This window comes from Pongo abelii, chromosome 14 (genome assembly GCF_028885655.2).
Source record: "Pongo abelii isolate AG06213 chromosome 14, NHGRI_mPonAbe1-v2.0_pri, whole genome shotgun sequence".
NCBI lineage: Eukaryota > Metazoa > Chordata > Mammalia > Primates > Hominidae > Pongo > Pongo abelii.
The window spans coordinates 62,920,635-62,933,911 of record NC_071999.2 but is presented as its reverse complement, the minus strand read 5'-3'; the positions used below and the strand labels follow the sequence as shown (position 1 = coordinate 62,933,911).

At 33.3% G+C, this 13,277-nt stretch overlaps 1 protein-coding gene across 5 annotated transcripts in view; it reads right to left on the bottom strand.

The window, feature by feature from the left end:
• Positions 1–3,798: 3,798 nt before the first annotated feature.
• PCDH17 (protocadherin 17) overlaps positions 3,799–13,277 on the bottom strand; it is a 99,662-nt gene continuing 90,183 nt past the window's right edge. For 4 of the 5 annotated variants that reach the window (XM_054529080.1, XM_054529081.1, XM_054529082.1 and 1 more), the window contains one exon: positions 4,786–8,725. In XM_054529080.1, the coding sequence (XP_054385055.1) occupies positions 8,043–8,725 (683 nt within the window). In that variant the 3' untranslated portion in view covers positions 4,786–8,042. Of the gene's footprint in view, positions 4,224–4,785; positions 8,726–13,277 lie in introns of those variants that run through there. The other variant, XR_008512702.1, reaches the window with a different exon arrangement.

The window sequence follows — 13,277 nt, the reverse complement described above, 5'->3', positions numbered from 1 at the left end:
TAAGCACACAATCTCAGAGGTTATCTTCTCTTACCCTCAAATCAAAGTCAAACACTTCACATGGTGAATCTTAAAATGAGGATTTCTTAATACATAGGAATTGGTGATAATATAGTAAGATAATTCACTTTCTATCACTTTTTCAACCTTTAAATGAAATAGCTAAGCACTGTCGCGTAAAGATTTTATCTGAGATTTGTCATTCTAAACTGTTTATCATTTTGTATATTTCCTGTTATACTTTATAATGCATTTTGTCCATTTTAACACTCCATGTAGGTTATACCTAAATACTACTGTTAGTTTTCCTTCAGGTTTACATAAGTAGTTTGGACATTTTCCACCCAATGTAATTATTGAGTAGGTCATTCCTACTTCCATCACTGATTTACAACATGTGGACATATGGGGGTTATTTTAATGGAGAAATAAATAGATGAGAAAGACAACATAATATTTAGTTGTCATTGAGATAAAATTATGAAATGAAGATGAAAATAAGATAATAATCACATGGGAGATAGTAGACAACCATTATGAATGTTTAGTAATACTGTGGACAAAAAGATATGGACATAAATTTGATTCTTAAAGGGAAAGGATAAAATAAAAGTTCAAAAATCTTATCTCAAAGCAGATCATTAAATTTAAGACAGCATTTAAACTGCAGTGGTAAGGGAAAATACTACCAAAATATGACTTAATATTGTTAAAGAGGTAGTATACTACTGGTATTTAGCAGATCAGTGAAACGAGTGAATATCCCATCCCACTTATTTTAATTTAGATTTCTAAAATATAAAATAAGTAGTGTTTAAAGAACATTAGAAATGTATTACTGCATCTTTTGAGAATAAGATGGAGCTCTGTAAGTTATAAGGAGACAAATTCAACAATTTTTTTAGTAAATTAAATTCAGAGTCAGGCCAGCCTCACTTGATTAACCACCCTGAAAGTGACTACTAGCAATTGCAACATTACCTTTTCATCTGATCTTTGAAGAAGGCAATAAAATTGCATTTATTTAATATAAATGAAGCAAGGCAGACATTTTAAAATGTATTATTTATTTATTAGCCATACTGCTGTTACTTAACTTCTCCTTCCCCTTTGTTTTATGATACTGGCTTCTGAAATTATTAGGCTGTCCTGTTATTGTATGTGTATTTTAACCCACATGTATGGATGTAATGTTTAAATATCTTTTTATATTACTAGAACTTACATAATCATTTCTAAGAAGCCAATTGATAATCCTGTTAATTTATATATGCAAAACTTTCTGATATAAAGGAACTCAATACAGTCTACATAATTGCTTCCAGGTGAAAATATACCAAGCTCACTTAAAATCTCTAATGTGCCATAATATTTTTTAGAGCCATACCACCAATGTTGTGAAATATCTTTAAAAATGGCAATGAAAAATTGAAGGCAATATTGGAGAAACAAATCTGAACCATTAAGAACCATTAACATAGAGATGATCTAAAGTATATGATGTAATGGTGAATTTTAAAAGACAATCATATTAGTGGCATAATTTTAAAAATTGTTTCAAATGATACATTGAAGACACTAGAGGGGTAAGATATTAAATATGGCAGGATTACAGAATTCACAGTCTATGATAAGGGGAGGAATTGAACTTTTAGTTCAAGTCTGGGTATAAGGCTTCTTAAATAGTCGCCCTTGAATAAGTCAATTGACCTCTTTGAGCTTCAGAATCCTTACTTCTGTAATATCTTATAAATTTGTGAAAGTGTTCTGTGAATTGAAATATGCTCTATAAGCAGAGTTTATTATTATTAATTTAGGTTCTGAATTATCCTTAGGAAAGTAAGCATAGTCTTCATATAAGCAGCCCTGAATGCCAATTTTTTAAACAAAATCTAATGATAATCTATTTGAAGTTAATAAAAAAAGGTTCAAAATTTGGTTCTTTTTCTTTACAGTCTTTGGAAAATGTTATGAAGTAATTTGAATTACATAACTTCAGAAAGCTATATTTTAAAATATGAATCATAATTAAAATGTAGTTTATTTGATTATTTTAAATAATTTAATGTATATAAGAAACGGAGCGTGGAACAAATAGCAAATCATTCCTCTCAAAGTGAGATGTTTCATTTTGTAAGAGAAAAAGTAGAGCATCTATTTAGAGCTAATGAACGGTAAGTTGATCTGTGTGATATACAGTTGGTAAAAGCTCGCCAATATCTTCCCTCCCTTACTTATTCCTTGCATGTAAAATACTTATTGCCATAGTTTGACCAAAACCTAAGTTATTTTTTGATAACTCTTTCTGAAATATTTAAAATGAAGAACGTTAAAAGAAGCCGCACCCTGCTTTAGGCATACTGAGAATTTGATCCCTAATGTAGAATAGATTTCTCAAAATATCATTAGTGTCTAAAATGAACAGAAAATGATACATGCCATTGGTGAGCCATATGCATCCACCTCCAAAAGCAGGTAATAAAGAGCTTTAAAATGGTCCATTAGCTGGCTGATCTATTTGTATGTGCCTTATTGATACTATACTGGTCTTTACAAATTAATTTTCTTCATATTCTATGAAGACTGATGCTATCTCCAAATAATTGTATCTAGTGAGTATACCTACTTAAGTAAATATTATCTGGAGGACTTTAACATTTCATTGACATGGAGTAAGCCTGTGATATATGTCCCTTCCACAGTTTCCTCCTAATTGCAGCATAGCCAGACAGGGAACTTCATTTGAAAGACACAGTACTCCCTCAACCCTGGTCAGATTGTTCAGGTAACAGCTTGGTCTACTTGAGAGCAGTGAAGGAACGGCATGGTAAGCATATGGATTTTGCTGTTCTTAAAGTTATTTTCTTTATGTAATGAAATTACTTGTATTAAGTAGTAGTGTCAAGGTAGCATAAGGTCAATTTCTATGTTAGTAAATATCACCAAGCAAAAAGTATACATATTCTAAGGGCAAAATGTAATTGGCTTAGCACTTCTTTGTACCTTAGGATCCTTGTATAGCACCTAGTGCATAAGTGGTCTTCAATAAAAAAAAGCAAGCAAATAAATGAACAAAAGAATAGATATGCAAGTTATTTAATCTATAACAATAAATCTAACCCATAAAGATCTTCTTAGATATGGAAAAGCAATGCACTCTTCATGATATATGTTATGCTGCTAGAAGAAAAGTAAAATTAAAAAAAAATCCAAACAAAAAGAATATTACACTGGTTTGAAATTTAGAAGATGTCACTCAGTTAGTGAAATGGCAGATATGTGGGATTAACTGAGAAAAAACGCAAACAACCAAATCTAATTTATAAAGAATAATGTGTATTAGAATGTACCTAATTACTTGTCCAACAAGATAGTAACTCTGACACCGTTCCTTTTTAGTGTTTACTCCTGAGGCATCATAGCCCAAGGCAAACACATAGTAGGAATGCAATAGATGCTTGTTAAATGAGGAGAAAAGGAGGTTTATTATTTTAAAATGCCAAGATAAATATGTGTTTACTTTAAAATACCATTTACCCATATTGTATATATTGGATTCTGTACTATCTGGAGTTTCAGGCATTTACTAGGGGTCTCAGAACGTTTCCCCTGCGGATGAGGGAGGACTATTCTATTTGCTTTAATTAGTCATGTAAGATTATGACAGAGCTTATAAAGGTACATTTCTGAAATCCTCTGAGATCTTATGCCAAATTATCTTTATACTAATTGTAAATATTAAAAACCACAAATATTATTAGGCTATGACCCTTTGGTAATTATTTAACTAGCCAATTTATCTAAGCTATGTGAAAGATTGTTAATCCACTTCTATTGAGAAACTAGTGATATTATCAAGTATTTTTTTTTTAAAAGTCTTATTTTAATGGCAAGCAGATAACTAGTAAAATGAGTTGTGATGCCACAGTTTGCTTTTCCAAAATAATTATGATCAGGGTCCCTGTGATATGCAGTGTGTAACACATCCCTTCTGTGTTAATGAATTCAAGGGAAGGCAACACCACTATTAGTAATAGCTTTTTATTCGGAGTCCTCATTTTCCAGATAGATCACATTAAACACAGCCATTAAACAATAGCGTTAAGATAAATCCATACAACGTATGCTGCTTTTGTTGTTGTCCTTGTTCACCAATCACTTGGTGCAGCTAAGAACCTTATGGAGTGATGGGCTGATAATGGAAATAGCCAACCTGCAAAACACTGGGGCCAGGAAAGTCAGACTTTAATCAGGTCTCATTCAATCATATTTCGAATCAACACATCTTGATAGCCAAAACTCTCATTTGAATTAATGCTCTGATAAATGCTGTCTGTTGTCAAAAGAATATAATTAGACTATTATGATTGGGCATATATTACGCCAGACCTGTCTATCTGTTGACCTCAGTAACTTCTACTCTATTAGATAACAAACAGCTTTTAACCTGGTTCTAAAAAAGCATATGCTCTATTACTACATGACTTTTTTTATGGTGCCATATTTTAAATTGAGCAATGTCTAGATCCTTTAAAGGGAAGTCATGTTTTACAAGATTTCAGCTAATTTTGGAAAACAAAACAAGTTAGTTTCTCAACCAGGAATTCAATTAACCTATGGAGTAGTGAGCAAATCTTTGTATATTGCCTGCAATAAAGTTAGAAATGTCAGGTTAAGAAATAGCATGAAAGAATTCTTTGAAATTGCATGATATGTCTCTTTAATGTTTACTTTGGTATAGGTATAACTAACAGATTCTCACTACTTTTAACTCAGATGAGAAGGTTATTTTGTTGCTTTTTTTTTTTTTTTTTTTTTTAGTTCATCTGTAAGCAATTTTTAGAAGTTTGGGTTTCTTACTGAAATGATTTTTTTTTTCTGTGCTTAACTTCAGTTACTTAAAGACCTAAAAGACAAAGTGGTATCACATCACATATTTTGTATGTGTGGGATTTTTTTTGAGGGGTTAGTACTTGAAAGACGTGAATTGATATTTTTTTCACATTCTAAATTATGCTAAAACTCCTTCAAATCTCACTGTTTGCTCATGCATCACCTATTAGAGCAAGTTGCTCCCTAAAGGTGTGATTTTGGCATCTCATAGGCTTCCTTGAAAGCCAAGCACCAGAGGTCTGCAATAAAGGCAGTTGCCAGCTAAATGAATAAAAGCGAGATTTTCTCAATTCAACTATAAAAGCTTAGAGTCCTGACTGCTGAATTACCACCAACTTGTAAATAAATAATCACTACTAAATACAGATAATGTGTTAAACGGCTAACACTAGTAAATCACTGGCGACAGAGAGCCTAAAGGTAAATCCCTCACACATTGGCACAACCAATTATTACAATCTTATGGTGTTTTAATGTCCTCAGACACATGTAATAAATTGAACAACTGGTTACTTAGCATTAAGAATGTTTATAAAATAAACCCTACTCTCTTTTCTGATTTCATTTACATACTGCTTTAGATTTTACTAAGTGGTTATCTGTCTAGTAAGAGAGAGGCAACACTTGGTAAGACTAAATGGAAATCAGTTCTCCATCAAATTTCAGCTATCAAGCTAAATCAACCTGTAGTCTCCTGGCAAAAATAACATCATATAACAGAGACAACACATTTCAGATACATAAATTGTCCAAAATATAGAGAGTCAATTAGGTTTCACATGTACAAGGTCCCTTCTTTTCTAATTTAAACATTTATGAGTAATAAAAACCAAGAGTAGAGCTTTGGAAAGGCTGTTACTAGGAACCAAAATATAGTTCTCAAGAGAATAAGGCTGATGGGAGTTGTCCACTCTTCTCTCTCAAAGCAGTTTTGCAAGCGAGGTACAGTCTAAAATATTGATGGCATTTGACGGAAATATTTTCAGTAGAAGTTTTTAAAGTTTAAAATTACAAAACTTAATTTAATTCAATGTTTGTTTTTGCTTTTGTTTTTGTTTTAAATATAAGAATTTTTATGACATTTTTGCTGTTTCTACACTGGCTTGGTCGCCAGAAGAGAAGGCACAAAATTCTCCACCAGTTTGCAAATAATGCATTTTTCTGCTCCAGTGCTCAAACAGCCTTTATTTAACTCAGCACCACATTTTCTAAGGTATGGGCACAAAACTGTTTGTCATGAAGCTGTAAAGTGCCAAAAATTTTAAATGCTGAAAGAAAATGTCAATCAAGGCATTTTCCCATCTGCTGCTACTTCTGCAAGTGCTAATTTTATTTTTCCCAATTCCTGAAATTTGAGGTTTCTTAGCCTCATATGGAAGTAAGTTTGAAACTCACTAAATGTCACAAGAAAAGGTGTAACCAAATGAAGGAATAGAAGGTGTATTGTTCTCAAAGGACACCAACAAAAAGGGGCAGAAGAGCACTGAGATAAAGGAAAACATTTTGTTAAGACCCAGACCTCTTGAAAAACACTACACAATGCAAGTAACCACTGCTGGTACATACATGCATTAAAGCATTTTTCATGTTTTTGAAATATAATGGGAACACACATCTGAAGCACTTAAAATACTTTTGAGAACCAACTGATGGTATAATATCTACATAGGCAGAAGCTGTATGTTATTGAAAAAACATGAAGAAGTTTCAGATATTGGTACAAATGTTAATTCTTGTGATTTAGCATGACTTTAATAAAAGCTTCTACAAGGACTTGCACATAACCATGACTGATGGATGTATTTTTTGACCTTTCAGTTAGCTCCATCAGCTCCCTCAAACACATTTTGAACAGATTATGTACTGTAGTACTTGGTAGACTATACATTAAACAAGAGACTTTGCTCTGAGGCACTGCTTCCCACATTCCATGGGGAAAAGGAAGCAGGAAAAAACAAAACTCATAGAGTTCGACAGCTACCGAGGCAACACTTGCCATTTACAATATAAGCCCAAATATTTTTGCAACACAACTATATATTAATTTAATAAAATACACAATATAGCTCTTATACACTCAACAATTTGGCTCATATGCACTGAATCTGCAATAAATCAATAAAAATATGTCATTTGATGTAAACACATTGAATCTTCTTACATTTGCACATTTAAATGGTCATGTGACTTGTGTATGTCTAAGACATTTTCACTTTCCTGAGCTATTTTAGTGTCCACAAACGAATAAAACATATTAATCAAGTTAATTTTCTCTGAATCTTACCACTCAATGGTAACTATTTTTTAGAACTTTTCTATGTCAAATTTAAACCATACTCATCATTGTTTAAATCTTTGTTGGACACTAAAATGCTAAATAGGCATTTTAAATCTTTAAATTTTCTTCTTCTTTAATGACGTGAATTAGTCTACGTGTGTGCAGGACAAAATGGACTATATCTTTTTACATTTAACTTTTATACGACATGAGATGTCTTACAAATGACCAAAGGTTTTTTTTTTGTTTTCGTTTTTGTTTTTGACTAATGATATGGAATGTTCCTTGTGTTTATATGTGTGTCAGGTAACTTTTTACAGAAATGTTTACCACAAATATGTGTTAATGTTTGGTGTAGCTCGGACTACTGCAAGGTCTTTTCAGGACTTTCAGTAGAAGCCTGTGATGACTGCTAGAAATCCACCACAGATCACAAGTTATGACCCTGCTTTGTATGGGGTTTATAGGTAAACAGTTAAGTCAGCATAAATCACGGAGGACAGTCTGAGAGTGATCAGAAATACTTCAATTCTCACACTGCATACCTTCCTAACAGATTGTCAAAAGGTAATTCTTCTCCTCATCCTCCTTTTTTGTCTCTCCTTTTTCTTCTCTCTTTTTTTTTCTTTTCTCTTTAAGCATCATTAATTCTGTCCTAATACAAGTTTGGTCAAAACGAAACCATTGTTATCTCTGAAAAAGAAATCAGCAGTGGAAAGAACATACTTGTGGGCACTTCAGATGTTCACTAAAAGCCTTAAAGCAGCATTGGTCTTTCTTCATCCCTGTAAAATGGGTTATCACCAGGAGGGATCATTTTTAAATCAACAGAAGAGACAAGAAAATGCCAATGCCTTTTTTTTTTCTTTTTTCACTTTCTCACAGCCACAGGGTCGTTTCCCCGGCAGTCTTGCAAAAGCTTATCAATTTCTCTCACAACTTCCTCTGCATCCACGGACTCTCTGCCCAGATCCCTGTTGGGGTGGTCAAGCTGCTCAAGAACAGCACCCATCTCACTGGAATCCCGGCTGGCTCTGGAATGCACATCCGCAAAGACCCTTGCCATCTGATCGGAAGCCATGAAGGCAGGGTCTCTTGGTTGCTTACTAGGTGACAGATATTGACTGTCAGTGGGCAAGTACTGACTGCTTGCTTCAGCCAGGGCTCCTGGTTTTGCTTCACAGCCATCTAGGGAGCCTTTTGTTGAGGTGCAAGGCTCGATGCATGCCTTGGTTGGGCTGCTTGATGCTGAGGGAACCTCTTGGAGGAGAGGGCTCAGGGCACGTTTGGCTTTTAAATAAGGTTTAACGTTGGCAATGAGAATAGTGTGCTCTCGCTTGTCTTTTCCAAATGTACAAAAAGTCTTTTTCCCAGTGGGATTCACAGTTTCGTAAGTCTCAGTCTCAACATTAGCTTCAACTGTAGGTACAAAGAGATTTGTGCGGTAATCTGCATTTTCAGCTTGATTGGCTGCAGGGAACTGTGGCATCCAGCACCTGTCAGAATGACCAAGCACTCGGCATTCATCTGTGCAATTAACACACTCTTCTGGTTCTGCAAAACAAAAGAGAAAACAGCAAATCCAATCATTAGAGTTTTCTTTAAATTTCTACAGAGGCTGTGATCAACTCTCAATGGGCTTGCTTGACCTCTGGTCTCTTAATTAAAAAGGAAAAGAAAACAATAATTAAAACATTTCAGGATGGTTGCATAAACCTGCTGGTTGAGACAATGGTTTAATTTAAGTCTATTCTCTAGATATTAACAAATTCCCATAGCCTGGGAAGAAGTAAGAGGTGGCCATTGGAGAATCATTCTCAGTAGAATAGAGCATCACCATAAACTAAACTCGTGGGAATATCAGTTAGTCTTTGTTCTGTATAACTCATCCTAGAAACAGTGAACTTCAAAAAAGATTATCAGCATTATTTTTTTCAAATCAAATAACAGGGCAAAAACTGGATTGCAAACTTCCATAACAAGTTCTAAGCTGCTCTTTAAAAAATGTTTTATCACTATTTTGCTTGTAATTGTTATTTGGATGACAGTCATGAAATAAAAGGTTCCCTTTAAATGCTTATTTTTCCTACTGAGAGTGGCAAATGGAATTTTTATCAGAACGTATTATGAATAAGCTTGTCAAAAAGTGCACATCCCTATTTTATTAGATAGGTGTATGGATCATGTAATCAGTTTTCTGTTCAGCTTTTTGTTTTGGGTGTAAGTAGGTGAAAATGCATTTACTCAACAGATACAGTTCAGAATGAATGACAAATCATGATTTCCCATTTTAAATAATAATGCTTTCTGTGGGAATTTTTACTTTTTTCCTTTGCCAATAGAGACTCTAAATAAAGCATTCTTTTAATGATCTCTATTTCACAGATGCTGAACGTGGAATATGAAAAAAAATCCTTAATTATAGAACAGCTGCATACTTCCATTGACCCCAATATTTTAAACCATAACTTTGAGCTACATCTTCCCGGTTGTCTCTTTCTTCTATAAATGACTGTGCCCATTGTGGTTAATGACTATTTCTAAATCAGAGACTTTTACTTTTAGGAGAGGATATTTACAATATACCTTTATGTAATGGGAATAGAAGTCCCTACACTTTTAGGTGCCCTTGGGATTTGCCATTTAATTGATGCTAGATGATCCCTACATATTTAGAGTGTCCTGTGCAAGAAAAGCATGTCCACATGAAAGATATACTTAAAATAGCAGCAAATGTAATAGCATTGATAAATTTGTATATCACTTCTCAAAGTTATATATGAAACCTAAATTTATACTTAAAGCATGTAAATATTATTTACATTAAAAAGCCCACAATCTGTTTTATCTCAAAAGGTTTTAAGATAAAACAATTTCTTAAGAGATTGAAATTTTTTAGGAAGAAATCAAAATGGTGTCTTGACAGAACAAAGATACTAGGTTATTTATTCACACCTGTGAAACATCAAAAAAAATTAGGTATCTTTCTTCTATTTTAATTTTGTCATTTTTTAAAAGAACTGTTTTCTTATGAGTAAATTAAATATTCACTGTTAAATTTATTATGCAGGAAAGAATGCTGAAAAGCAGTCTCACAGTGCATCCACAGATGCAAATACTATCTACAAATTGAAAGACTCTTAGACAGACATGAAGAACAGCAGGAACTAGGCATTAATTTTTTTTCAGAAGCCTCTATTTATGTATTTAAATTAGAACTGAAATTTTTAAAAAGGGGGTATCAGAAGTTCAATATTGGCCAGGCATAGTGACTTATGCCTGTAATCCTAGCACTTTGGGAGTCTGAGGAAGGAGGATTGCTTGAGCCCAGGAGTTTGAGACTAGCCTGGGCAACATAGCAAGACACCCCTCTACAAAAATAAAAAAATTAAATTAGCCAGGTGAGGTAGTGCATGCTTCCCGTCCCAGCTACTTCGGAGGCTGAGGCAGGAAGATGGCTTGAGCCCAGGAGGTCAAGGCTGCAGTAGGCTATAATCATGCCATTTCACTGCAGCCTGAGGGACAGAGTTAAACCCTGTCTCAAAATAAATAAGTAAATAAATATATAGAAAAGCAAAAAGAAAGGTTCAATATCAGGTATCAGTCATTTGTTTCCTTTACCTACTCTAAATGGGAATCATAAATATTACCTTTATTTATATCTGTCATTAAATGTTAGAAAAATAATATCATTTCAACAAATAGATAACTTTCAACAAATTATATCTTTCAGAAAGAAGGAAAAGTAGAAGACTTTACAATCTATTTCACTCAGTAATACTTTTGTATCTTCTAGCATCATGAATTTTTTAAAAAATTCGTTTATAACTCATACACTGTCTTTGAAATATGCTAATGTAGTTTCATGTTTCATATTGACTGGCCTTTCATTGCAGCTATTTGGATAGCTAACACTGAATGAATTCAATATGAATTTAAGAGACAGAAAAAGAAAGAATAATGCAGAGGTATGAAAGTGTAAATCGACCTTGAGTTTGAAACCACCAACATAAAATGATTGTTTGCTTGTCACTACTGAAAATCTGCAGCATTTTACTTAACTCCTTTATGTCACATCGTGGGGAGCAAATTTTGAGTATTGATTATGATACATTACAAGCTGTTCACCTTGTGATTAGACTATAATTTTGATGGCAGCAGTTCACAGGCAGTGAAGAAAATTGAATGGACACTTTTGTACAAACAGCAGAAACCATGAGCACAAAGTGAACTCTAACTGTCAAGGGTCAAGTTAGAATTTGTGAGAGAGGGAAATCATTTTTGAATGGGGGGGAGTGGGGAGGGATAGCATTGGGAGATATACCTAATGCTAGATGACAAGTTGGTGGGTGCAGCGCACCAGCATGGCACATGTATACATATGTAACTTACCTGCACTTTGCGCACATGTACCATAAAGCCTAAAGTATAATAATAATAATAATAATAATAATAATAATAATAAAAGAAAAAAAGAAAAAACATAAATGGATGAATAGGTAAATACAGAAAGAAGAGACACAGATAATATACAATGAATGACTGGTTGGACGAAAAAAGATAGACAAATGGAAAAAAGGAAGAAAGTAGAAAGGGAAAGAAGCAAAACAAAGTGAAGGAAAGGAGGGAAACGAGGATGAGAGGGAGGCAAGGGCTGGGGGTAGATGAAGGGAGAATGGAGTGTGGAGGGAGAAGGAGGGAAAGCTGCCACAAAGAAAGGGTTTGTTTAAGACAAAAAATTCATAGTATTTCTGACATGTGTACCTTCTACTGCACATTTTTAAGTGCCCTCAATAAGTTAAGTGTGTATAATAAAAAATAACATTGAGGAGTATTTACTTAAGCCCTACAGTTCTAAGGTAGATGATGAAACTCCTCTCTGTACTTTAAGGGGAATGGATTCTGGAATAGATATGTTAAATTATAAGCTATGGAAATGAAAAAAAAAGCAAATTATTTAGATAGCCACCATTTGCATATATTCCATATATATACCAGAAAACAAGTCCAGAAACCCTGAACAGAAGAAATCAAATCAAAAATAGTTGAACAAATATGCACTTTTTTCTTCAGGTGCAATCTGGGATTACTAAGAGATTATTTATTTTATTTTCCTACTTTCCTCAATATAACATGATCACCCTTTCACTGAATGCATCCCTTGCCAAGAAACATGGCAAAATCTAAATAGTATGCAGATGAGAGATACTCACAGATAAGCATGTTTATATTGCAGAAAGAAAACAATTCTAAAGTACACAAGATGGGACTGTGGGCAGTTCTGCCTAAATTAGACACTGTAAACTACAGTGTTTACAGTTATAAACTATTAGTTTATAATGTCTAATCTTTTAAAAGCATGATTCCCTGAAATATTATGTGACAATCAAATAACTTTAAACACTTGTTTAGTATTAAGAATCACTTTCTATACTCCTATTGCTGCATCTGACTGTTATGCAAGCCTCAAAGGGAAGTATCTAAATGCAGTAACCTTAATTAGTTTAATTGTGCCTCTTAATTTATATGACATTTTTGCAAAACAGATGAAGTAACTCAAAAGACTGTGGTACTTGCAGTTTACCTGCACCATAAACCACACACACACACATGCACACATATTCATGTTGTATACAGACCTTTATTTTTATGTTTGTGATAAAACTTAGCTTTCTCCAAGACACAGACTAAAAATTCATTAATAAAATAGAAAATCTTAAATTCATAACCTATGCATTTCTGAACATTAACTACTAGCAATTACCGTAAGAGAAATACAGGTGAATCACAGGAAGTTCTATATTCATAATATCAGGGGTACATAAACAAGACAATATTTTATTATTGTAAATAAAATAACAATATTTTATGTATTTGTTTATATATTAACAAAGCTTATATAAATTAATGTACATATATATATAAATCTTTCAGACTAAAAGCACCAATAAGCAACGTTTTAATCTTCCCCTTTGCCACAAGCCTGGGTGTAAAACCTATGATTAGATCAACACTTTAACTGTCTCTGATTTTAGAATTTCATGTAATTAAAATGGATTTGGACATAAAGATACCGGAAATCTGCATATTCATATTGACTGATAAT